The following is a 25,936-nucleotide window of genomic DNA, read 5'->3' as shown; positions in this document are numbered from 1 at the left end:
GGCGAGCTGAGGGCATTGGTGGCGAGCTTGGAACTGTCAGCTGAGGGACAGTGAGCTAAGGGGCAGTGAAACAACAGGGGTGAGCTGGGGCAGTGCGCGAAGAGCCACTGGTGGCGAGCTTGGAACTGTCAGCTGAGGGGCAGTGAAACAACAGGGGTGAGTTGAGAGCAGTGCGCTAAGAGCTGTTCGTGGTAAGCTTAGGACTGTCAGCTAAGGGGCAGTGAAACAACAGGGGCGAGCTGAGGGCAGTGCGCTAAGAGCCATTGGTGGCGAGCTTGGAACTGTCAGCTGAGGGACATTGAGATAAGGGGCAGTGAAACAACAGGGGAGAGCTGAGGGCAGTGCGCGAAGAGCCACTGGTGGCGAGCTTGGAACTGTCAGCTGAGGGGCAGTGAAACAACAGGGGTGAGTTGAGAGCAGTGCCCTAAGAGCTGTTCTTGGTGAGCTTAGGACTGTCAGCTAAGGGCCAGTGAAACAACAGGGGCGAGCTGAGGGCAGTGCGCTAAGAGCCACTGGTGGCCAGCTTGGAACTGTCAGCTGAGGGGCAGTTAAACAACAGGGGTGAGTTGAGAGCAGTGCGCTAAGAGCTGTTCGTGGTGAGCTTAGGACTGTCAGCTAAGGGGCAGTGAAACAACAAGGGCGAGCTGAGGGCAGTGCGCTAAGAGCCATTGGTGGCGAGCTTGGAACTGTTAGCTGAGGGACAGTGAGCTAAGGGGCAGTGAAACAACAGGGCTGAGTTGAGAGCAGTGCGCTAAGAGCTGTTCGTGGTGAGCTTAGGACTGTCAGCTAAGGGGCAGTGAAACAAGGGGCGAGCTTGGAACTGTCAGCTGAGGGACAGTGAGCTAAGGGGCAGTGAAACAACAGGGGCGATCTGAGGGCAGTGCGCTAAGAGCCAATGGTGGCGAGCTTGGAACTGACATTTGAGGGGCAGTGCGCTAAGAGCTGTTCGTGGTGAGCTTAGGACTGTCAGCTAAGGGGCAGTGAAACAACAGGGGCGAGCTGAGGGCAGTGCGCTAAGAGCCATTGGTGGTGAGCTTGGAACTGTCAGCTGAGGGACAGTGAGCTAAGGGGCAGTGAAACAACAGCGGCGAGCTGAGGGCAGTGCGCTAAGAGTCACTGGTGGCGAGCTTGGAACTGTCAGCTGAGGGGCAGTGAAACAACAAGGGTGAGCTGGGGCATTGCGCTAAGAGCTGTTCGTGGTGAGCTTAGGACTGTCAGCTAAGGGGCAGTGAACCAACAGGGGTGAGCTGAGGGCAGTGTGCTAAGAGTCACTGGTGGTGAGCTTGGAACTGTCAGCTGAGGGGCAGTGAAACAACAGGGGTGAGCTGGGGCAGTGCGCTAAGAGCTGTTCGTGGTGAGCTTAGGACTGTCAGCTAAGGGGCAGTGAAACAACAGGGGTGAGTTGAGAGCAGTGCGCTAAGAGCTTTTTGTGGTGAGCTTAGGACTGTCAGTTAAGGGGCAGTGAAACAACAGGGGTGAGCTGAGGGCAGTGCGCTAAGAGCTGTTCGTGGTGAGCTTAGGACTGTCTGCTAAGGGACAGTGAAACAACAGGGGTGAGCTGAGGGCAGTGCGCAAAGAGCTGTTCGTGGTGAGCTTAGGACTGTCAGCTAAGGGGCAGTGAAAAAACAGCGGCGAGCTGAGGGCAGTGCGCTAAGAGCCACTGGTGGCGAGCTGGGAACTGTCAGCTGAGGGCAGTGAAGCAACAGGGGTGAGCTGAGGGCAGTGCGCTAAGAGCTGTTCGTGGTAAGCTTAGGACTGTCAGCTAAGGGGCAGTGATACAACAGGGGCGAGCTGAGGGCAGTGCGCTAAGAGCCATTGGTCGCGAGCTTGGAACTGTCAGCTGAGGGACAGTGAGATATGCGGCAGTGAAACAACAGGGGCGAGCTGAGGGCAGTGCACGAAGAGCCACTGGTGGCGAGCTTGGAACTGTCAGCTGAGGGGCAGTGAAACAACAGGGGTGAGTTGAGAGCAGTGCGCTAAGAGCTGTTCGTGATGAGCGTAGGACTGTCAGCTAAGGGCCAGTGAAACAACAGGGGCGAGCTGAGGGCAGTGCGCTAAGAGCCACTGGTGGCGAGCTTGGAACTGTCAGCTGAGGGGCAGTGAAACAACAGGGGTGAGTTGAGAGCAGTGTGCTAAGAGCTGTTCGTGGTGAGCTTAGGACTGTCAGCTAAGGGGCAGTGAAACAACAAGGGCGAGCTGAGGGCAGTGCGCTAAGAGCCATTGGTGGCGAGCTTGGAACTGTTAGCTGAGGGACAGTGAAACAAGGGGCGAGCTTGGAACTGTCAGCTGAGGGACAGTGAGCTAAGGGGCAGTGAAACAACAGGGGCGAGCTGAGGGCAGTGCGCTAAGAGCCACTGGTGGCGAGCTTGGAACTGTCAGCTGAGGAGAAGTGAAACAACAAGGGCGAGCTGAGGGCAGTGCGCTAAGAGCCAATGGTGGCGAGCTTGGAACTGACAGTTGAGGGGCAGTGCGCTAAGAGCTGTTCGTGGTGAGCTTAGGACTGTCAGCTAAGGGGCAGTGAAACAACAGGGGCGAGCTGAGGGCAGTGCGCTAAGAGCCATTGGTGGCGAGCTTGGAACTGTCAGCTGAGGGACAGTGAGCTAAGGTGCAGTGAAACAACAGCGGCAAGCTGAGGGCAGTGCGCTATGAGCCACTGGTGGCGAGCTTGGAACTGTCAGCTGAGGGGCAGTGAAACAACAGGGGCGAGCTGAGGGCAGTGCGCTAAGAGCCATTGGTGGCGAGCTTAGAACGGTCAGCTGAGGGACAGTGAGCTAAGGGGCAGTGAAACAACAGGGGCGAGCTGAGGGCAGTGCGCTAAGAGCCATTGGTGGCGAGCTTGGAACTGTCAGCTGAAGGGCAGTGAAACAACAGGGGTGAGTTGAGAGCAGAGCGCTAAGAGCTGTTCGTGGTGAGCTTAGGACTGTCAGCTAAGGGGCAGTGAAACAACAAGGGCGAGCTGAGGGCAGTGCGCTAAGAGCCATTGGTGGCGAGCTTGGAACTGTCAGTTGAGGGGCAGTGAGCTAAGGGCAGTCAGCGAAGGGCAAAGAGTAAAGGGCAGTGAGCCAAGCGCTACAGGCAGTGTAAGCCCAGCGAGCTTAGAACAGTGAGCAAAGGCAGTGAGCAAAGAGCTAGGGGCAGTGAGCTAAGAGGAGGGAGAGCAGAGCTAACTATGGGCGGCGAGTAAAGGCAGTGAGAACAGAACCAAGGGCCGTGAACTAAGGGCCCCGGTGTAGTGATGTAAAGGCAGTGAGCTAAGAGTGGTGAGCTACGGGTGATGTGTTATAGTAGCTAATGGATCTGGGGCAGTGAATTAGGAGCTAAGAGTTTTGTGTTAGGGCCTAAACATAGTGAGCTAAGGGCTGGGGTTTGAGCTAAGGGCAGTGTGCTAAGACTTACAGGTAGGGAGCCAAGGGGAGTGACCTAAGAGCTTAGGGTGGTGAGCTAAGGACAGTGAGTGACTTATGAGCCAACTGTGTTTAGATAACATTATCGAGGTCGGTGCTAAGGGCAGAGGGTGTAGATCTGTGGGTAGTGAGCTAAGGGCAGTGAGCAAAGAGCGATGGGCAGAGAGCTAGGGGTAATAAACTAAGCCTGGTGCCCTAATGGTGGTGAGCGTGTAAACTAAGCCTGGTGCCCTAGGGGTGGTGAGCTAGAGGGGATAAACTAAGCCTGGTGCCCTAAGGGTGGTGAGCTAGAGGGGATACACTAAGCCTAGTGCCCTAAGGGTGGTGAGCTAGGGGGATAAACTAAGCCTGGTGCCCTAAGGATGGTGAGCTGGGGGGCGGGGTAAACTAATCCTGGTGCCCTAAGGGTGGTGAGCTAGGGGGGATCAACTAAGCCTGGTGACCTAAGTGTGGTGAGCTAGGGGGATAAACTAAGCCTGGTGACCTAAGTGTGGTGAGCTAGGGGGATAAACTAAGCCTGGTGCCCTAATGGTGGTGAGCTTGTAAACTAAGCCTGGTGCCCTAAGGGTGATGAGCTAGGGGATAAACTAAGCCTGGTGCCCTAATGGTGGTGAGCGTGTAAACTAAGCCTGGTGCCCTTAGGGTGGTGAGATAGGGGGATAAATTAAGCCTAGTGCCCTAAGGGTGGTGAGCTAGGGGAATAAACTAAGCCTAGTGCCCTAAGGGCGGTGAGCTGGGGGATAAACTAAGCCTGGTGACCTAAGGGTGGTGAGCCAGGAGGGATAAACTAAGCCTGGTGCCATAAGGGTGGTGAGCTAGGGGGGATAGACTAAGCCTGGTGACCTAAGGGTGGTGAGCTGGGGGGAGGGTGGGGGGTAAACTAAGCCTGGTGACCTAAGGATGGTGAGCCAGGGGGATAAACTAAGCCTGGTGCCCTAAGGATGGTGAGCTGGGGGGTGGGGTAAACTAATCCTGGTGCCCTAAGGGTGGTGAGCTAGGGGGGATCAACTAAGCCTGGTGACCTAAGTGTGGTGAGCTAGGGGGATAAACTAAGCCTGGTGATCTAAGAGTGGTGAGCTAGGGGGGATAAACTAAGTCTGGTGATATAGGTGTGGTGAGCTAGGGGGATACACTAAGCCTGGTGACCTAAGTGTGGTGAGCTAGGGGGATAAACTAAGCCTGGTGACCTAAGTGTGGTGAGCTAGGGGAATAAACTAAGCCTGGTGATCTAAGAGTGGTGACTTAGGGGGATAAACTAAGCCTGGGGACCTAATGGTGGCAAGCTAGCGGGGATAAACTAAGCCTGGTGACCTAGGGGTCGTGAGCTAGGGGGGATAAACTAAGACTGGTGACCTAAGAGTGGTGAGCTAGGGGGGACAAACTAAGCCTGGTGCCCTAAGGGTGGTAAACAAGGGGGGATAAACTAAGCCCGGTGACCTAAGGGTGGTGAGCTAGGAGGGATACACTGAGCCTGGTGATCTAAGGGTGGTGAGCTAGGGGGGATAAATTAAGCCTGGTGACCTAAGGGTGGTGAGCCAGGGGGGATAAACTGAGCCTGGTGACCTAAGGGTGGTGAGCTAGGGGGGGGGGGAGGTTAATTAAGCCTGGCGATCTAAGAGTGGTGAGATAGGGGGGGACAAACTAAGCCTGGTGACCTAAGGGTGGTGAGCCAGGGGGGACAAACTAAACCTGGTGCCCTAAGGGTGGTGAGCTAGTGGGGATAAACTAAGCCTGGTGACCTAAGGGTGGTGAGCTAGTGGGGATAAACTAAGCCTGGTGACCTAAGGGTGGTGAGCTAGGAGGGATCAACTAAACCTAGTGCCCTAAGGGTGGTGAGCTAGGGGGGACAAACTAAGCCTGGTGCCCTAAGGGTGGTGACCTAGTGGGGCTAAACTAAGCCTGGTGACCTAAGGGTGGTGAGCTAGGGGGGATACTCTAAGCCTGGTGACCTAAGGGTGGTGAGCTAGGGGGGATAAACTAAGCCTGGTGGCCTAAGGGTGGTGAGCTGGGGGGCGGGGTAAACTAATCCTGGTGCCCTAAGGGTGGTGAGCTAGGGGGGACAAACTAAGCCTGGTGCTCTAATGGTGGTGACCTACTGGGGCTAAACTAAGCCTGGTGACCTAAGGGTGGTGAGCTAGGGGGGATACTCTAAGCCTGGTGACCTAAGGGTGGTGAGCTAGGGGGGATAAACTAAGCCTGGTGGCCTAAGGGTGGTAAACTAGGGGTGATAAAGTAAGCCTGGTGACCTAAGGGTGGTGAGCTAAGGGCTTGAATTGCCCCATGACAAGACATTTTACCATTCCACAGTTTCACTTCACCAAAATGCAGAAGATTCAAGCCCTTTAGGCCCATTGCGCATGCCCGCTTCTCTACCTACGCCAGCATCTGGGGCCCCTCAGCAGCGGAGATGCCTGGCTGGCGACATAGCCTGCCTTCAAGGTTTCTGCTCATTTTTCATACAAAAAGGCCCAGTTCCTGACTCTCAGCCCTAAAGCATCCATCTCTCTGAGTGGATTTCTGCGAAGAGTCAAGGCTGGGGCCGCATGTGAACGCGGGCAGCGCCCACAGCGCTCCGGATCTGGGGCGAGTCAGGAACGGGACAAGGCAGGTCCATCCGTCTCCAGAAGCGACGGCGTTGTTTGCTTCCTGCCACTGAGAGAAGGGATGGGAGCAGGATGGAGCCGGGATGCAGGGGTCCTAGAGACGTGCCAGATTGCGCGTCCGCTGCTGGGGACCGCGCCGCGAGGCCTCTCGAGGCGCATAAGAATGGTGGGGGTCTAGCACTTGACATGTACTGACTCATTTCTCGGAGCTAAAATATTTAAGTCCTTTTAAAACCAAACTGATTTATGATGCAATGCAGAGTTGATCCTGTCAGAATTAACATTTATGGTTAAACGCCAACCTGCTCTGCTTGTGCTGTTGCCCACTGAGCAATCGTATTATGATATAAACCTGCAAGTGTGATTGAATGCAAACCTGTTACCTACAGATTTAGCACCAATCTCTCAATGGGCGAACTGACCAATCACGCCTTGCCCCTGTAACTTACTTCTAAGATACACGGGTATCTGTTCTATAGGAGCATTAACCCACGGAGCTATCTTACGACAATTCAAACATGTGACCCAACACGACCAGTGCTTAATTTGTAAAAAAAAAAAAAACATAGTGCCGGGGCTTTCGACAGGAGGACACTAGAGCTTGCACCCTCCGTTGCCCCTGACAGCACTGCCAATGACAGCACTAACACACTACTAATCGTCACACTGTTAAAAGTGTGCCCATTTATACTATCACAGCCCCCCCCCCCCCCCAAAGCTAAAAGAATGGCTTTGGAGGCAAATACTAATTATTGTACATTGAAATAATAAACAGAAGTTGCTGTGCTCGTACCTACCTACATTGGCAGACACCACTATCATGTGGCAGACAGTCATAAGCCCCGGTGCTGGCAATTAACTGCCGGTGCTGAGCATCGGAAAGCACCGGCACAAATTAAGCACTGAACGCAACAGATCTGTTTTGTAGGAGCAACCCTGTGCTTTTGGAATTATGGTATAGAGGATTTTAGCATCTGGCACTGAGCAGGGCTGGCAGTGGGACACAGAGATATTTCCGATTTTACTTAAATCGCAGCGGATTCACTTGTTAGAATGATCCTTGCGTCGGTATTGCGAGTAAGAGTATTGGGTTGTAAGGCTGTTTTTAGGGCAATGGGCTGAGTAAGGTATTGGGTTGTAAGCTTATTTTTAGGGTTTAAGGGTGGGTATGTCTTTTGGGTCATAAGGGAGTTTTTAGTTTTAAGTGTGTAAGGGTATTGGGTTATAAGGGTATTTTTATGGTTTAGGGATGGGTAAGGGTTTTGGGTTGTAAGGGTGTTTTCAGGGTTTAGGGGTGGGTAAGGGTTTTGGGTGGAAAGAGTATTTTTAGGATTTATGGGGTGGTTAAGGATACAGGTTGTAAGTGTGTTATTAGGGATGTGGGGTGGGTATATAGGGTAGGTAAAGGTATTTTAGGGTTTAGAGGTGGGTAGTGGGATAGGGTGGTAAGGGTATTTTAGGGTTTAGAGGTGAGTAGTGGCATAGGGAGGTAAGTGTAATTTAGGGTTTAGGGGTGGTTATGAGGCATCCAGGAGCCTGTGCATTTAGCACAAGTACATCACTTGGCTGCCTGACCTGAACATAAAGAGTGTCGGTCAGGCTGACCTTTGCCCAGCCTGACAGACACGCTTCATGTTTCCAAAAAGGTGGGGGAGCGAGGCCCTTGTGCTATCAAGGACAGGCCACGCCTGCTGCCAACTCTCATACAGGCCACAACAATTGCAGAATACTGTAGCCAAGCTCATAAGTTGGTAAAAACCTGAGAGAAGGTAACACCTCCACCCTCTGGGCTTTGCATTGGCTGTCAATTAATCAGCAAATATTATTCAAGGCAGTGACCACAGTGCATCAATTGGTACAGTCCCATACACAGTAGCCCAGGGCAGCTATATTCAGAGGTTTACTAGATATCCTTTTGTGGATGACTGACAGGTGTAAATGGAGCTCTTCATAGCCACAAATGTATGTTTACAGAAGAAAATGGCTCTGCATAGGGGACCTGTATATTTACTTTCAATAGCATAGTTGATGGAGACACCAAAATGAGTCCTGTCTCCAACCTCATCATGGTGGAAGGAAGCCCTCAGAACTGAAGTGTATCAAAGCAAGCAGCTATTGAAGTCATTTGGTGCACCAACCTGCACACGCACCTATCCATCTTGTTGCTTGTTTGCTGCTCCCCACAGCATCACATGATCAAAAAACAGAACCACTCAAGTTCATGGTCAACTACTTTTCAGCAACTTTTTTCCTTGTCCATCTAAAAGGTTTACAGTAGAGCATGAGTAGCCCACGTCATCGCTCCCAATACCTTCTTGAAGGTCAAGCCTAGGACTATTGGCATTGTCTTCAGAGTCATTCAATCAAGTAAATGATTTGCTGTCATACATCAGGAGGTCATTCTGGACGCCTGGTATCTTCAGAGCAAACGCAAAGATGTCAAGACGGTTGATGTGGAACTCGCATGACATCTCAGAGTGATCACCCATGGATCGAACTTCAGGATGAAACGTTTATTATACCTGACATGTCTTTCATGGCCACACAATGACCCAGGTCTATTTACACCTCTTTATCCCTTAGACACATAGGGCCTGATTTGGAGTTTGGCAGACGAGTTACTCTGCCACAAACGTGACAAATATCCTGTCTGCCATATAGTGCAATAGGATATAATGGAATTGTAATATGGCAGATGGGATATCCAATAAAACTGCTGAAAATATTGTTAACTTTTTGATATTTCTTGTGAAACTGATTGTTTTCTAGATGTGCACCAGCAGATTAACTATGTACTCCCACATCAATTTGAAATCATAAAGAATTGCTGGAAGTCCAGGGCCGTTTTGCTTGCATACTGCAAGCTGATGCTAGCAATGGTGACTACCTACTTAACCAGTACCCCTTCACCTGGAGGGGTCATTATACTTCAAGGCATAAACTAGAAAAAGCATTCAGAGACTGTTCACCAAAGCGTGAGATTCATGCAGAATTAGAAAGATTGTGCACTAATGCTTCAAACTCACACCCAGTGAGCGAAACATGTCCCAAGTTTTGGAACTGACTCAACTTAAGCAAAGAGTCAGAAAGACTACGCTCTAGGAAGGGTGAATCACAATCAGTGAGTCAGACTCCGCTTCAACATGTGAGCCTCACACCTAATGAGTGACATTGAGCACCTGGAGGTGAAACTCACACCCAGTGAGTATGTGCTCCATTGCATAAGACCCCATTCAGTCAGTAATTCTTTATTCGATGAAAAAGATACATCATAAAAGTACACAATATATACAGGATGAAAATAGAATTAAATTACAGCTAACAATCATCTGGAATTACCATTACAAATAGATAAAAAAGTTAAAAAAAGGCACATACACATTTTTAAAAAAAGACCACATAGTTTTAGCTAACTCCTCTTGTATTTCTTAGCCTTACGGCGAGCCTCAGAAAGTTCATAATGCAATGGAGGGTCCATGGATCATTAGCTCTTTGTAAATAGAGTAAAGCCATTTTAGCGTGCCTACATTTTTCTCTCTGTAAAATTTGTACCAAATATTTACACCGGGGAAATTTAAAAAAGGGGCACAGCAGTACAAAATGAAGGGTGTCTTGTGGAGACCTACTGTCGCAACCACAAGCACCCTTCTGCGCAATTGTTGGAGTGAATCCTGCAGGATCCTCTAATAGGTGTGGTAGTAAATTAAACCTAAGGCGGGTCATTAAAAATCTATCGTGTGTATTATGAACCAGGTACAAGTATGGCTCCATGCCCTCATTTTTTATAAGACTGAGGGCAGCTACAGATTGTTTGGTTGTGTCCTCTGCTGATCTGCAATTCACAAAGTGATCGGTTAACAGTTTTTTAATTTTTAGTTTATCTGAGGGTACAATCTTGACCCCATTCAATAATAGAGTATGCACAAAGGTGTAGGAATTACAACAAATTAGTTAGGGTGTGCCTTAACGCATGAGACTCGCATAAAGTTTGCAAGCCTGTATTTCTACCAACCTCTGTTGCTTCTTATGACCCAACTCTCCCCACCATCCTGCATTCTGGCGCCCATTATCTTCATCTACATATTAAGAGCTACCTTGTTGTCCAGCTCTTGCAGCACCTTCCCTTGAAACCATGCATCCAGATACAGGACATCAGTCACCCAGAAATGGACAGAGTAGCAGAAGAAGTTTACTTTAACAGACTGTGTTGGGTTCCTGCTAATGTATTCCCTAATTCTAAATCCAAGAATCATTACTTTAGAGGATGCTTGAAGAAAGTTGACATGGATCATGCATGTTGAAAAAAAACAATTGTACATTTTTGTTAAATTCTATCCATGCTGTCAGCACGGTCATAGGTTGGCTTCCAACATGTGGAGCCTTTAATGTATTTTAGTTCAATTTACACTCAAAACACTCTGAAACATGTGATGCCAAACAGGACAGACTTTTAGATTTTTTGAGGACAAATGATATGGAATTCTTTCAAAACACTCAGAAAGTCAGAACTTTCAATTGTTTTTCTTATCTGGCCACAGTCGTAGAGGGAATCCTCCTTCCATTTTACACGTGTCTGTTGAGTAGTATAAAGGCTGCTGTGTATAGTACTTGACATTATTGGTGACTGCTAGTAAGATATTGCAATGGAAATATCAACAATGCATCAGCTGCAGAGATCTGTTTGAAATCCAAACATTAGGGACTTAAATCCCAAGAGTGCCACCTAATCATTCATGGATCTAGAGTCCATGAAATGTGTACCACTGATTTGGTTCATAATAACACCTCTGAACAATACACATTTTTTGGGGGAGTTTTATGTAGCGCAAACTCAACCCAAAGGTATCAGAGCCATTTTACATGAGCACCAATTGCGTTACAGATGGGTACAATCATTTTGTTAGGCACAGGGAGATTAAGTGATTTGCCCACAACACAGGATGTTGAGCGTACCTGTCAAGACTCAAACCAGGTTCCCCAGCTTTGAGGTCAACCGCTGTAGCCAAAAGGCCACATCCCATCCCCATCTCATGGATCCAAAGTCCATAAAATCAGTGTCACTGATTTGGTTCATGATAACATCTTTTAGCACTCAACATCCCATTGATCTAAAGTCCATAAAATGTGTGCCACTGATGTGGTTCATGATAACACCTTTTAGCACTCAGCATCTCGTAGATCCAAAGTTCCTGAAATGCGTGCCACTGATGTGGTTAATCATAACACCTTTCAGTACTCAACATCCCATGGATCCAAAATCCATGAAATGTGTACCACTGATGTGGTTCATAATAACGTCTTTCACCACTAAACATCCCATGGGTCCAAAGTCCACGAAATGTGTGCCCACTGCCCTAGATGTGGTTCATAATAACACCTTTTAGCACTCAACATCTCATCGATCCAAAGTTCATAAAATGTATGCCACTGATTTGGTTCATAATAACGTCTTTCCCCATTCAACATCCTATGGATCCAAAGTCCATGAAATGTGTGCCCTAGATGTGGTTCATAATAACACCTTTTAGCACTCAACATCTCATTGATCCAAAGTTCATACAATGTATGACACTGATTTGGTTCATAATAACGTCTTTCACCATTCAACATCCTATGGATCCAAGGTCCATGAAATGCGTGCTATTGATGTGGTTCATAATAACGTCTTTCACCACTCAACATCCCATGGATCCAAAGTCCATGAAATGTGTGCCACTGATGTGATTCATAATAACACCTTTTAGCACTCAACATCTCATGGATCCAAAGTCCATGAAATGTGTGCCCCAGATGTGGTTCATAATAACACATTTTAGCACGCAACATCTCATGGATCCAAAGTCCATGAAATGTGTGCCATTGATGTGGTTCATAATAACGTCTTTCACCACTCAACATCCCATGGATCCAAAGTCCATGAAATGTGTGCCACTGATGTGGTTCATAATAACACCTTTTAGCACTCAACATCTCATGGATCCAAAGTCCATGAAATGTGTGCCATTGATGTGGTTCATAATAACGTCTTTCACCACTCAACATCCCATGGATCCAAAGTCCATGAAATGTGTGCCACGATGTGGTTCATAATAACACCCTTTAGCACTCAACATCTCATGGATCCAAAGTCCATGAAATATTTGCCACCGATGTGGCTCATAATAACACCCTTTAACACTCAACATCTCATGGACCCAGAGTTCATGAAATTTGTGCCACTGATGTAGTTCATAGTAACACATTTTAGTACTTAATATCTCATGGATACTAAGTCTATTAAACATGTGCCACTGATGTGTCTCATTATAGTACCTTTTAGCACTCAACATCTCATGGATCAAAAGTCCATGAAATGTGTGCCATTGATGTGGTTCATAATAACGTCTTGCACCACTCAACATCCCATGGATCCAAAGTCCATGAAATGTGTGCCACTGATGTGGTTCATAATAACACCTTTTAGCACTCAACATCCCATGGATCCAAAGTCCATGAAATGTGTGCTACTGATGTGGTTCATAATAACACCTTTTAGCACTCAACATCTCATGGATCCAAAGTCCTTGAAATATTTGCCACCGATGTGGCTCATAATAACACCCTTTAACACTCAACATCTCATGGACCCAGAGTTCATGAAATTTGTGCCACTGATGTGGTTCATAGTAACACATTTTAGTACTTAATATCTCATGGATACTAAGTCTATTAAACATGTGCCACTGATGTGTCTCATTATAGTACCTTTTAGCACTCAACATCTCATGGATCAAAAGTCCATGAAATATGTGCCACGGATTTGGGTCCTTAAAGCACCAGTTACCTTGAGATGTTGTTTCTATAATTTCTGTCAGCATTTTAACCATTCTCCTTGATAAATTCCAGCTATTATGTAAACATATAGTCATACCTTCCAGTGCAATGGGTGTTTTGAATGAATTTATAACTGGTCTTGGTGAAATTAGTTCTGTAATAATTTAATATTTTGTGTTATAATAAATCTTGTTTACAATCTGATCATTTGCGTTATTGGTTGATTTGCATTTTATGAATCTAAGGTAACATATTGAGATTAGTGTTCTGCTTCCTTTTATGATAGTTAATTAATTCCTCAGAGCTTGCAGGCTGCAGTGATGTAGTGGTTTGAACAATTTATTGCCTCTCATGCAGACTGTTGACAGTATCTGTTAAATTGTACATTTTCTAAAATTCTGCATAATCCTCATCTGTGATATAAATAAGGCTCCTAGTTTTACTAATTTTACACATAGACATAGAAGGAAAACAATCTGTTTCCATATCAGTATTTTGTTTTTAAATATAGAATAATGGAAAGTTTCTCTTCATTTTAGTCACTCTTGGAGCTGTCTACCATGTAGTTGTGGCCTGAGACTTTGCAAGTGGCGGCTGGTTTTTTCCGGCGGTGTGATGGGGGTTGTGCGGGGATGGAGTGAAAATAAAAGGATGCTTACTTGTCTGCCGCCTCTGTTGCCTCCTCCTTCTCTCGGTCCTCTTTGCCCGCAGGGCAGGAAGCTCCTGGCTCCCCGCCTCCCGATAGCCAATCATAAAGCTGCAATGCAGCGTTGTGATTGGTCTGAGCGCCGTGGATCAGTGCTCAGCCAGAGAATGGGAAGCTGGGCAAGTTCTCTAAGCAGGCTGTAGTGCAGATTGCATGGAGAAGATACAAAGTGCACATGATGGTTTGAGCGGCCCGAGAGGGCAAAGCGTCATGCACACTTGGAGTGGGCAAATCACTCCTTCCCTGCTCTGTGAGCGGAGCAGCCCCGCCCCATCCCAGCTGAGCAAGGACGTAAAAATAAAATGATAATAACAATGAGTTATTATCATTTCATTTTTACCTTTTTGACCTTCTCGGTAGGGCTACGCTCTTCCGCCTTATCGGAGGAGCCGCCACTGCTAAAAACATGGGGAGTTAGAAAAAGAAGAAGAGTTTGTAAAGAAGCCTAAACAGCTGTGAGCGTATTTGTATTACAATGGTAATATTTTCTGTTTTGTAATATTTAAATGGGTGATTGTTTATAAAACGACGGTCATCTAAGTGTGAGTGCATGTTTATCAGTCAAATAAAAGTAGACATATATTGGTTGTGGCTTCATTTTTTTTGACTTACCACAAAATAATTACTGTCAGATACTGATAAGATGAGAAAAAATAAATAGGGATAAATACAAACAGAAATGTGAACAGCTGCAAATGTTAGTCAGTAACATGAGTACCCTTCATTGGCTAATATTTACTGGTATTGTTATGTTATGTTCATTTGAAAAGGACTAAAATTCTGGTCATGAAGAAGGTATCTGGTGGTGATTTAGTCACTGTCAAGCATCATGGACAGTTCACATATTTTCGGAATAGTGCTAACTTCAAGTAATATTTCAACCCACAGGCAAGCATGCTAGCAAGGTAGGGGTGGACAGAAAATTCTGCTCTGCCAGCAGAGGGCGCGGAGTCTTGCCTACTCCACGTTATGCGAGTATCATAACTCACATGACCTTGGCAACGTTAAATTGGTGAGCGTGCGTGAGAACATACATACTGCGAAAGAGGATGTCAGATTTCTAAAGTTTGTCGTAAGACATAGGTTAAATCTGGAGTAGATTGTGAGATTTATATTCTGAATATGATTATCCTTCCCTCTATTTTATGTTTTAGATTTAGACTTTTACAACTGATGATTGCCTATTTGTATTTTATAAGATGTTAAAAAACGTATTAATGAACTGTTTTTATCCTGTGTGCAGAAATATTTTTAAGCATATTTAATGGTAAAATTTTCGTTTTATAAATGTACTTTTATGGTTTTTCAAATTCATGAAAACCGAGTAAAGGAATTTTGAATTTGAATTGAATTGTCCACAAGTGAGATTTTTATGCACTAGAATGCCTCCTGGTGAGATTTTCTCAACACGGGTGGTCACGACAGGTCATTACCATTTGTGTTGAGAAAGCTGCCACTCGAGTAGAAAATCTACTCCTGTGGCGGAAAGAAGCAGCGCACTCTGGTGCGCTGCGTGGTGCCATTCGTACTGATGTTACAGTGAGGAGCAAGTTCCCGGTGCTGAGTTTTTATGTAACTCTGTGGAATTCCATGGAGTAAAACTCTGCAAGCTCCGCCCACCCCTACAGCAAGCATCTTATTCAATGTGAATTTGATTGGTGTGACAAAAAGTCCCAAATATAAACTTGCGCACTGTGGCACTTTCTACAAGGTGCAGTAAAGAATGCAGCACCAATCTGATTACAACCCCCACAGCATTGTTCTATTACGGTATTGGGTTGTCATTTCTTATAAGAATGGAAATATCAGATTATTTGAAATCAACTTTGTGTAAAATACTGGAGATGGTCACTAAACTTCCAATCTGTCCCTTTTGTACTCCTGTATTTGTCAGACATACCATAATAGCAATACATTTGTTTTTTAAAACAATCAACCTCACCATGTCCAGTTATTTTGCACCCTAATTTTGCCATTTGCAGATTTCTCCACCCGTATAGTTCCCAGACAATGTTATCAACACTTTAAACCATTTTCTGAGTGTCTTATTTTTCATGCTGCAATATTGAGATTTTACAAGATATAGTAAAGAATGAATTTCAGATTTAGAATGATCTACTTTACAAATTGAGTATTAATGCAGATAAAATGAGGAGAATATTCTGTTAACATTTCACGTGATTTTTTACTAATCTGGCTAACGTGTCTGATAAATTAATCTAATCTGTTGGCATTGTTGTGTTTTTCAGACTTCCCAAAGCCACCACTGGCACCAAAACCAAGTCTTGATCAAGCTGACCCAATCATTGTATGTAAACATCCTTCCCTGGTGTTGACACAAAGTCTTCATCAACATTCAAACCTTATGTCTAGGGGACCCAAGCCACCACTTGCACCCAAGCCAGTTCTGTTCGCAACCGAGGGCAGATCTAGTGTCTATATCAACAATAGTCTGAACAACTGTGCCAATGGAGAAATGATCTGCTTTGACACCTGTCTTACTGCTGAGGAATGTGAAGATGCTGACCATCAATGCAAGTGTCTGGAATTATCAGAAGATCACTGCATCCTAGATTCCCCAGAAGCCGATGACACGCAGGACGATAAGAGTGTTGTGAGTGATGGAGAGGAACAAACTCCTTTAATGATGACGGCGGAAGAACATGTCTCTTTGGATGCAGTTGAACCTATTGATGATGCTTCAGATGAGTTAATTGAAACTGAAGTCCAAGGCAGCCCTGAAAACATCTGTGAATTATTTTCATCAAAGCTACATGTGGACGAATCGTCATCACAGAATGATGATAAAGCCGCAGACTTTGAAAGCAGTGATCATGAATCTCGGGAGGACTTGTCATTTGTCTCTGAGGAGGCTTCTGTTGACCAGGATCTGGTGAAAAGCAACAATGAATATAATCTTGAAAACCACTTGGTGTTGAATTCTGAAGAGGACATTAACAAGAACATCAGTGATGATGATATTGTTCAGCTGATACCATTAGACGAGGAAACATTAAATTTCCAAGAGTTAAATGATGAGGTAGAAGATCCAATTCTAATTTTAGAGGAGAACATGACACATGATGTGCCTGAAGTCTGTGCTATCAATGATGCTCTCAGTGATGCTAATTCAGACTGTCTACAGGAAGAGGAAAGTGATCTATTGTTTGATAACACAGCAGAGATATGTTCAGGTTCCAGCGATTCTCCAGATGATGAAGCAACAGACGATGGCTTAGAAATTTCTGATGACATTACACATCACACAGAAACATTTTCTGATGATTCACAAAATGATGCTTGGATCAAGGATGTGAATGCTGCACCAGGAATGGTCAATCCTAAAACCCCTAATTCTGAAATTGACAGAGAACAAGAGGATAATGTGGATGATGGTTATGAAACCATTGAGATAAAAAGCGAGGAGGAATCCTCAGAGGCAGCGCACGATGAAGGGGTGGTCTCGAAAGATGACACTGTTGAGAAAGATGACAGCTTAGATGACAGCTGTCAAATTATCCCCTATGAGAATGAATGCAATGAAGATCTTGTTGATGTCCCTCATGGGTACCTGGATGAGTTTTTACACATGGAAAGTGGTTACTCGTGTCAGGAAACTTCTGTTCCTGAATCAGCCATCGAAGAAGAAATTAAGTATAATCTTAAACAGAATGGAGTGAGAGAATGCATCCTGGAAGAGGTATATGAGGACCGAGAGCAGTTTGGGGATGCTATGGGCTCAACTAAGGATCTCAAACTAGGTAATGAACATTGTGATGGGCATTCAGATGATGAAATAGAAGTCCATGATAAGGAACTGACAGAGCAACAGCATGATAGTGATTCTGTGACCAATTATGAACATAAAGCTAATTCTAGTGACTCCTTATCACTTACAGATGATGAAGAAGAAAACCCATATGTGCTAGAAAACAGCCCTCACTCAAGAGGTGAACATAGCCTGCATAAGGAAAGAATGGTACAGAGCAGATCATCACCAAATGGCATGCTCTGTGACCAAATCCAGAAGGAAGATCTGGGTATAGACAATGACAATAACCTGTTATCGGTCGATCGTAAAAATATTGTGACTAGATCAAGATCCCTTTCTGGAAAGATAACTGGATGTGTGCCCGAAACTGTTCCGGAGGAAACAGGACCAGAGGCGGAGTCTCAACACATAATGCATGAACCTATTCCAGACATTATCTCCAATCATTGCCAACACTTTGAGGGGAGGCATATGGACATCAACCGGTTATTACCAACCAAACCTCGACGTTTTACACAATATCCCCGGTCTTATTCAGTGGAAGGAAGAGACAGCCCAGTTTCTTTGTACAGGGATAGTAACGGGAGCTCGTTTGAGAATAGCATAATGAGAATGAAAGATGACAACATTTCCTTGCCTTGCGTACTTGCCTCATCGGGCAGTTTTTCTCACAGAACTTATCTTTCTTCAAGTGGTGTGTCTACGCCTTCCTCTGGAGTCGACATACCACCTCCTTTTGAACTTGCCAGTATCACCAAAAAGCCAATTACAAAAAGCTCCCCCTCACTTTTGATAGAGAACGAATCACCGGACAAGTATTTTAAGAAGAAAAAGTCCTCATTCAAGCGATTCCTTACACTGAAATTCAGGAAGAAAGCAGAGAATAAGGTCCACGTGGACGTCAATGTGTCCTCCTCCAGGTCTTCTTCTGAATCAAGCTACCACGGGCCCTCAAGGCTGTTGGACATGGACAGGCGGAGTGTCGGCAGCTCACCTCAACTGAAGCCGCATTCTGGGAAGATGCGTGCGTGTGACTCTCCTTCAGCTGTTCTCATCTACAAGGATGGCAAGAGGAAAGGAACCCCAAAGTCCTTCAGCAGGAGCGTGGCAAGAGTGGAGTCCTTTGAAGATCGGTCGAGGCTGCCCTTCATGCCTTTGCCGTTGACCAAGCCGCGGTCAATTTCATTTCCCAACGCCGACACATCTGAATATGAAAACATTCCAGCCATGAACTCCGATTATGAAAACATACAAATCCCTCCAAGGAGACCAAACCGGGCTGGAACATTTACAGAGTTTTTTGAAGACCCCAGTAGGGCTTTGGCATCGGCCAATGAGAATGATGGCTACGTGGACATGAGCAGCTTCGCCACATTTGAGATGAAACAGCACACATCTGAGCAGGAAGCTGAAAGGTACTGTAAACTCATATGTAAAACCTGTTAGCATTGACCAAACAGGTGACACCTCCTCATACATATTATAGACAGAGACTAAGGTTGACCTTGCTAGCTCTCCTTCAGGAAGGTGCTTTTATAATTGTTTTGGAACGATAAAGGATAAGCAATGTTTAAGTTGGAAAGGACTAACTACGTTTTAATTGCTGTGTACAAATCCCCCAATGGGACTGAAGTATCACATCTGTAATGTTTTTTCAAGTACTGATGTAATTTCGGCTAATGCAGAGATGTGAAATTATTGAAGATTGTTTTAAATGCCATTATGTACAATTCTCCTATTTGAATGGGATGTGTGTGTGTGTGTGTGTGTGTGTGTGTGGGTGTGTGCGCGCACATCTGCAGGTCAGTGTGCGTATTTGCTTTTATAAGTTTTATACACAAACATACATACAAATAACTAATACTAGCTAATATTAATAATTAATAATGGTGACTGACTAATCTAGGTTAGGATCCTTTTATAGATAATGATGAGAAGAAAGGTAGAGTTTTAAAGTTCTTTTTCAAGATCAGAAAGAACAGGAGTAGAGTTTCAAGTTCTCATGTTATGGGCACAGAGTTGCCTCTCCTTTCTGTTTCTTGACTTTATGATGTCACCTCCAGGAGCAATAAGTAGTGCTTATGGTATGGTCAATGGAATGAATGGTAAAAGTGAACTTGAAGGATACTTTGGCACCAATGTATTCATGCATTTAAAAAAGCATATTTTGGGGTCTTCGGGACAGTTGTCTAGCTTGAACAGTGTGTTCTCCACTTTCAGGGATTATGTTTCTATCAGAGGGTAAATCTTAAGGCAAAAAAAGGTTAATTTGGAGTTTTACCATTGACATGTAGTTTGGTGTGGTCATTTCTGTGGTGTACATGTGGGTTACATCAGCACAGGAATGTATGTCAACACAACCTCTAGCAGGGAAACTAATGACAATAGATAAACGTTAAAAAGGAAGCAATAATAGCAAGATCTGTGAGACACCACAAGGTAACATCATACGTTATTCTGTATCTGTAGGGTTCCAGTGTGAGGCTGCCTGCTGCACACAGCCCTGCAGAACCAAATACATACAGATTCCAGCCCAATTCGGTGTCCCTACTCCCGCCCTTCGGCAACACTGAACCAAGGGCTGTGACCTCCATCGTATACATTAATTTTTGCTTAGGCACTCGGCTCTCACAGCCGCAACACTTCTGGAGACAAGATCAACGCTTTGTGCAATAAAGCAGTCATTCCGATATGACGTGCAGACGCTGCCATGTGTAGACCCGGCCCTGATAAGTAAGTGCCGGTGCTAAGCACCGGAAAGCACCGGCACAAATTAAGCACTGTGACACATCTGTATACTTTCCAAGCAGTGTACCCCTGAACAAGTTAAGCAATGGTGATGCAACATTTACCACAATGAACAGCCATTACAACAGGATCTGTTGATTAATGGTGTCAAAGGCAGCAGAAAACCTTGACAGGAGAAGGAACCCATTATGCCACTTATGTGCCCCAATATCATCATCATCATCTTTATTCGTTCATATTAGAAATTACCATAAAAGCACACATAATAAATACATTAATACAAATATTGTTACAAAAATATTATCATTAAGATTCCAACATGTTTCTTCATGATCCTAGAATAAGATGAGAATGCATTAAAAAAGAAAAAACATAATAAAATAAACAAATCATTTCTCGAATATTAATTCATTAACATTTACAATCAGTTTAAAGGGCTAAGTATCAACCCCTTCCTTTTCTTCATACAGGCCCATAAGAATGTGTGCCCCATTAACATCCCAGAACCTGATCAGTCACAAAATATTCCCTAGATAAACAACAGATTTACCTATAGGCGGGGTCATATGACAATTGTTTCACTGTTCTTTAAAAGAGAATGTAGCTCAGTTGGGCTACATACATATGAGCCAAATTGTTTGTTATGAATGCTAACACATAACTTGATCAGATTTAGATCAATCACTTTAATAAAGGAGCAATAATTTGAGAAAATGTCTTTCTATTAATAAAGAGTTGGTATGTGTGTGAGTATACGTTTGGAGTGTGCATGTAAGATACTTATATTTCTTTATATTTTGTACTGGAAACAATTGTTTAAGTATAAAACATCATCAACAACATTGTATATGTGTCTGTCATCACCATTATCTCACATGTATGTTATGTAAGTCATGCCATGACCCTTGTATTGTTTTTAGCATCATTGCCACCCATGTATTTCTGTTTCATGCATATCATAATCCTTATTTGTACGTTTCAGCAGCATTACTAATAAATCTCATCATGTAACAGTGGTCAAGAAGAAATATGTGTCTTCTCTACATACTAAGGAAATAAATGTGGCTAGTAAACAAGGCATGCTTGAATGCAGTTTATTGACTTTTGCTGAATCAAACACCCTGAACTACTGGACCATTTGACAACAGAAATCCTTAAGAAAAGTAAAATATGTCCATACAGGACAAGCCCAGCATATGCTACTTTTGTACAACATAACATGTGTATTTGTAAAGTGCTCATTCACCCTGAAGGGTCTCTAGGCGCTGAAGAACAAATGTTTATTGTTACTCAACTAAATGGTACTCATTTAGCGACCTGAGAAGGATGAAAGGCTGAGTGGACCCACAGGGATTTGAACCTGTGACTATGAGGTCAAACACAGACCCCTACAGTGTACACATTAACTAGTCCACTAAGCCACCAGACTCGACCTATATATCCAGACAGTGTATTTTTACATAAACCCACAGCATGGATGTTTATGGCTCAGAGTTGTTACTTAAAGTTTTATTCCATTTTTAAGCTTTAATGATTATTTTTTAATTTTAATAAAGTCCTCAAATCGTGAAATTATAATGGTTACATATAGGAAAATTAAGAGTAAACTTCCCAGCTTTCTTTCTTTATATTTTAAATCAGCATTATAGATTTAAAGAAACTCTCATTAATAATGTGACACACTAAACGTAACACATCAACACAATGTTCACCTCTGATGAATAAACGTTGTTTATTCTTTTGTGGTACAAGCGGGAAACTAAAAGTGTTAGGAAGTTAGTAGAGGTATCACAGCACACCTGCAACAGCTGTCAGGCTTTGCAAGTCACAACCACCCTTGTATAGATCTCAATGTGATGGGTTAAGCAGGAATCATCTAGCTAGAGAAAGACAAAATAACTCAAGTGGATCCAATGGACAGGCCTCCGAAGCCTATTTGTTGTGAAAAATCAACACAATTGGAAGTTCAAACAATGATGAACGACTTCACAATTCACACCTGAGTGAACGTCATCCTCAACTGGACAACAACACAATATTTTACGTTCAATTCCCTAAACAAAATCAACAAAATGGTGCTTATGTTTAGTTTAATTTCCGGATTGTTGGATTGACATGACCGTACTGTTGTTTGTACCTCTCCTTTTACGTATCATGTATTTCATCATTACAGAGACACAAAAACAGATTGTTATCTGTCATGACCCATGTCCATTTTCCATGCTTGCATCTGTATGCCTTCATACACATCTTAACACTGTTCCCATATACCTCCGCCTTTTGAAGCTACCACACATATCTGTGATTATTTTCAATGACCCCCCTTTATAGCGTCTCTACAATCACTACCCATTACTGACTTTTTAAAGTTGATTATGATCTATTTATATTCTAGAACTTTGTCCTTTAAGGAGACCTGGTGACCCTTTTAGAAACATTCACAACTCTTTCATTTCTATTATGAACCTAATGCACTTTGAGCCAACTCTCTAACTTGTCTATCTCACTTGAATGTTTACTGATACATTATGTTAGTTTCCTTGCCTCTTCATCCCCTTAACCATGTTGTACTTACTTCATGTCGTTCATTTCTTACTCTTCAAACGTTTGAATAAACATACTCTCTACACTCTTTCCTGACTTTTGTGTACTCTTTATTCATTTGTAGCTTCTACACACATTTCTCTTCTGATCCCATTAACACATTGATTATATTTATTTATCATGGTGTGTGTTCAGCCCATAATGCATTTGAATATAACTGCAATTGTGATGGCTTGGGTCAGCTGTTGGTTGCATTGATAGCAGACTTGGATGAGAGAGATATCACTTCTTTGAAATGAAGAGTAAGGTGGCATCTATAGTGAGGGAAGATGGTGCAGTGATGTTCTGGATTATTGTGGGTGGTGCCTCCAGTCAGCAAATGGTTTGCATGATCACAGACCACAGTGCCAGAGGTATCAGTTCTTCATTTGAAATATGCCTTGCCAACCAAAGTTTGGTGGTTGGTGGAACCCACTTCCTTTGGCAGGTTGTGCTGTCCATCAACCATCTTATAGATAAGAGAATACCTTCTTGATGAGGCAAGTCTTTCATAAAGGCTGGTGAGCTGGGTTTGTTCATCTGCCATGGGCTCAATGTGTTGCAGACTTATTGACATCTACCTCTGATGATTCTTTATGGTAGTTCTGTATTTATATTACTTTTAATTTGGTCAGGTCTGGCTTGGGGGATCCGCTATGTACTCACTGATATACAGTTCCTTGCTGTAGTCTAAGAATGTCCCAACTTCTTGAGGTCTTGTGAGCCTTTTTGAGTATTTGTGAGTATTTTAAATGTTATGCTTTGTACAGATTGAGCCAGTTCTGCTGTTTGGAGTAATGTGGTCTGAGTTCTTCACATTGAAACATACTCTAACGTATTGATTCCATAAATAGAACATCTACATTCTTTCCTTTGGTGCTCCAACATAGACTGTATTACAATGACGAAGTTGAGGCAGGAATATAAGTGGCTCATCTAGCATTACGAGTTGGAAATTTATATCACTTGTAACGTCTGTGATTTGATGTTTCAAAAAAACAAATATGGATTTTCAGTGCCAAAATGGGAATTCTCCCAGGTCATGAAAGTGGTCATCTATCACAAAGCCCTTGGATTTAATGGTGTTTATGTCTGCCTGTTCTCCTTAACACAATAGTAAACATGTCACAATGTCTTGGGTGTTTTGTGGTATAGTGTTATCCCAGTAATATGTGCAGCTGAGTGGCATCCACATACATGTGAGATTTCAGATCCTACTTTATTATTTCTGCCTGTATGATAAACTACTGTACCCTCTACCCACACCCAGAGCAGCTATCTTTCCTTCATAACTTTGCTGCATCTGCTATACAAATTCCTAGTATAGCTACTCTCTGTTTAAATCCATGATTTCCCTCCTGTTAGTATATTGCAATTTTTACTCATATTTCTGACCTTGCCTTTCTCTAAATTCCCTGGCGTGTCTTTATGCTACCTTAATTTGATCTGAGTAACTAGCATTTAGGTAGATATCAGGTGCCTGTTCACAAACATTTTTTAAGGAGGTAAGTATTGCAGTCCAGATTATCTCACCTTTTTATTGAAAAAGATCCAGAAATGTTCAGTAGTTAAACTGGGACAAAAAAAGAATAGCATAAACAGGTTACTGGAAAAGTATTTGCAATGTTGGCAGGCTATGCAAGTGTGTACTGGGAACACAAGTACCACTCATCCATTCCATAGTTATCTACTTTCTACTCTACATAAAAATGACAGTTCATTTTGTACTCGAGAATTTGAAAATGCTTATGCATCTGGTGTTAGTTTATCCATGTAAATAGATAACATTTGGAAAAACTGTGTTTCATTGTGGAGTAAGCAAAACATCTACATCAATTCTTATCTCATTGAGAACTGTTGGATTAGTTTTTAAAGAGCTAATGATATTGAAGATATATGGAATAATATTTGAATTTTAGCTTTTGTAGCTGTTAAAGTGGGTTATGCAATTATTGTTTTAATGTTTACCTTGATGAAAAGTTTTTACAAAAGAATGCTAAGCAAACAATAGAAATAAAAAAGGAAATCCCCCTAGAAGTAGCTTCGGAACCTCTAATGAGTAAATAATAGGTATGAATCATTTGCTCATGGTTCAAAAAAGTGTACATATTCTTTCTTAGCCAGAACTGATACATTTGATTTATTTGCCAGTGGTGGATACTTTCAAAGTGTTAGATAGCAAGTGCACTAAAAATCTGGCTATTAGATCCGTTTGTAATCCTGCCTAATTGTGCCATTCTTTTTCAAAGCCTCGAAGGCATTTTCAGAATTCAAGATGAATAAAGTTCTGATTTAAATTTGGAATTCTGAGATTGTCATTTTAATTCCAATTATAAGAAGAGTCTTAAAAACAAACATTGGTCAACCAATATTTGAAGAATATTCCTGCCACCAATACAGCATTTTTAAAAAATAATTTTGATACTTAACGGTTTATATTTCATGTGCAGTTAAAGCTAAGTTATAAAAACACTTGACAATAATAAGCTCATATGAAGAAGATGAACAAGTATATTGAAAGAATAGACTTGGATTTGAAAGTTCCTCAGAATTGGAGTTTCTCAGTGGTTTTCAAGTACGTAGCCTATATCCCATCGAAAGTGATTCTTTTGGCATGAGAGAATTTCATGATTTCTGTTATGATTGGTTTGAATAGTGGTGAGCTTGCTTCTCAATAGTCACTTGCAAGGATACCGTAAACCCGAATAAATTCATGGGGAACAGTAAGAAGCTTCAAGGCAATTTTTGAAACTACTAAGAGTCATCCAGCATGAGAAGAACTGAGTTAGATTGAACTCATCCTATATAACACACAATTCTCCTGGTAGAAAAATTGTAAGGCTTTTGAAGACAAGTAATACGTTTTTGTGAAATCAAATATATAGTTGTTTCAATTGTTTATACTTCCTACTGCATGAAAGGTAGGGTGGGAAACTCCTCATACGCAAGGTAATTTTGAATCTTCCTCAATCATTTCCTCAGGAGAAAACTTCCTACAAAGATTTCTGTCAAGCCCCTTCAAATAAAGGAATACATGGGCATCTTCATGGGTCTATGGCAGTGCTATCTACTTCATATTACTTTGTGTAATGACTTTGTCATTTAAAAAATATTTTGTGATATCATTTTACAGACAGTGTTGTTCCTATTGGATGGAAAAGCAGAAGTGTTTTTTCAAGTAAAATGTAAAATGGCTTAAAAATGTTATCAAGCAGATGTGCAATTGTGTAGCTTGACTCAAATGCTGCATCCTTTGAAGTAAATGTTCTCAACTGCAGTTTGTATAAATATTAGAAATATGCCACCA

The 25,936-nt window shown here is 43.3% G+C and overlaps 1 protein-coding gene across 3 annotated transcripts in view; it reads left to right on the top strand.

Annotated features, from left to right (window-relative positions):
• Positions 1–25,936, top strand: part of FGD5 (FYVE, RhoGEF and PH domain containing 5) — a 428,915-nt gene that overhangs the window by 6,903 nt on the left and 396,076 nt on the right. For all 3 annotated transcript variants that reach the window (XM_078661708.1, XM_078661707.1, XM_078661706.1), the window contains exon 2: positions 15,776–18,713. In XM_078661708.1, coding sequence (XP_078517834.1) covers positions 15,776–18,713 — 2,938 coding nt within the window. The remainder of the gene's footprint in view (positions 1–15,775; positions 18,714–25,936) is intronic.

The sequence above is a fragment of the Lissotriton helveticus genome, chromosome 9, assembly GCF_964261635.1.
Source record: "Lissotriton helveticus chromosome 9, aLisHel1.1, whole genome shotgun sequence".
In the NCBI taxonomy this organism is placed as follows: domain Eukaryota; kingdom Metazoa; phylum Chordata; class Amphibia; order Caudata; family Salamandridae; genus Lissotriton; species Lissotriton helveticus.
This window is presented reverse-complemented; position numbering and strand designations above follow the sequence as displayed.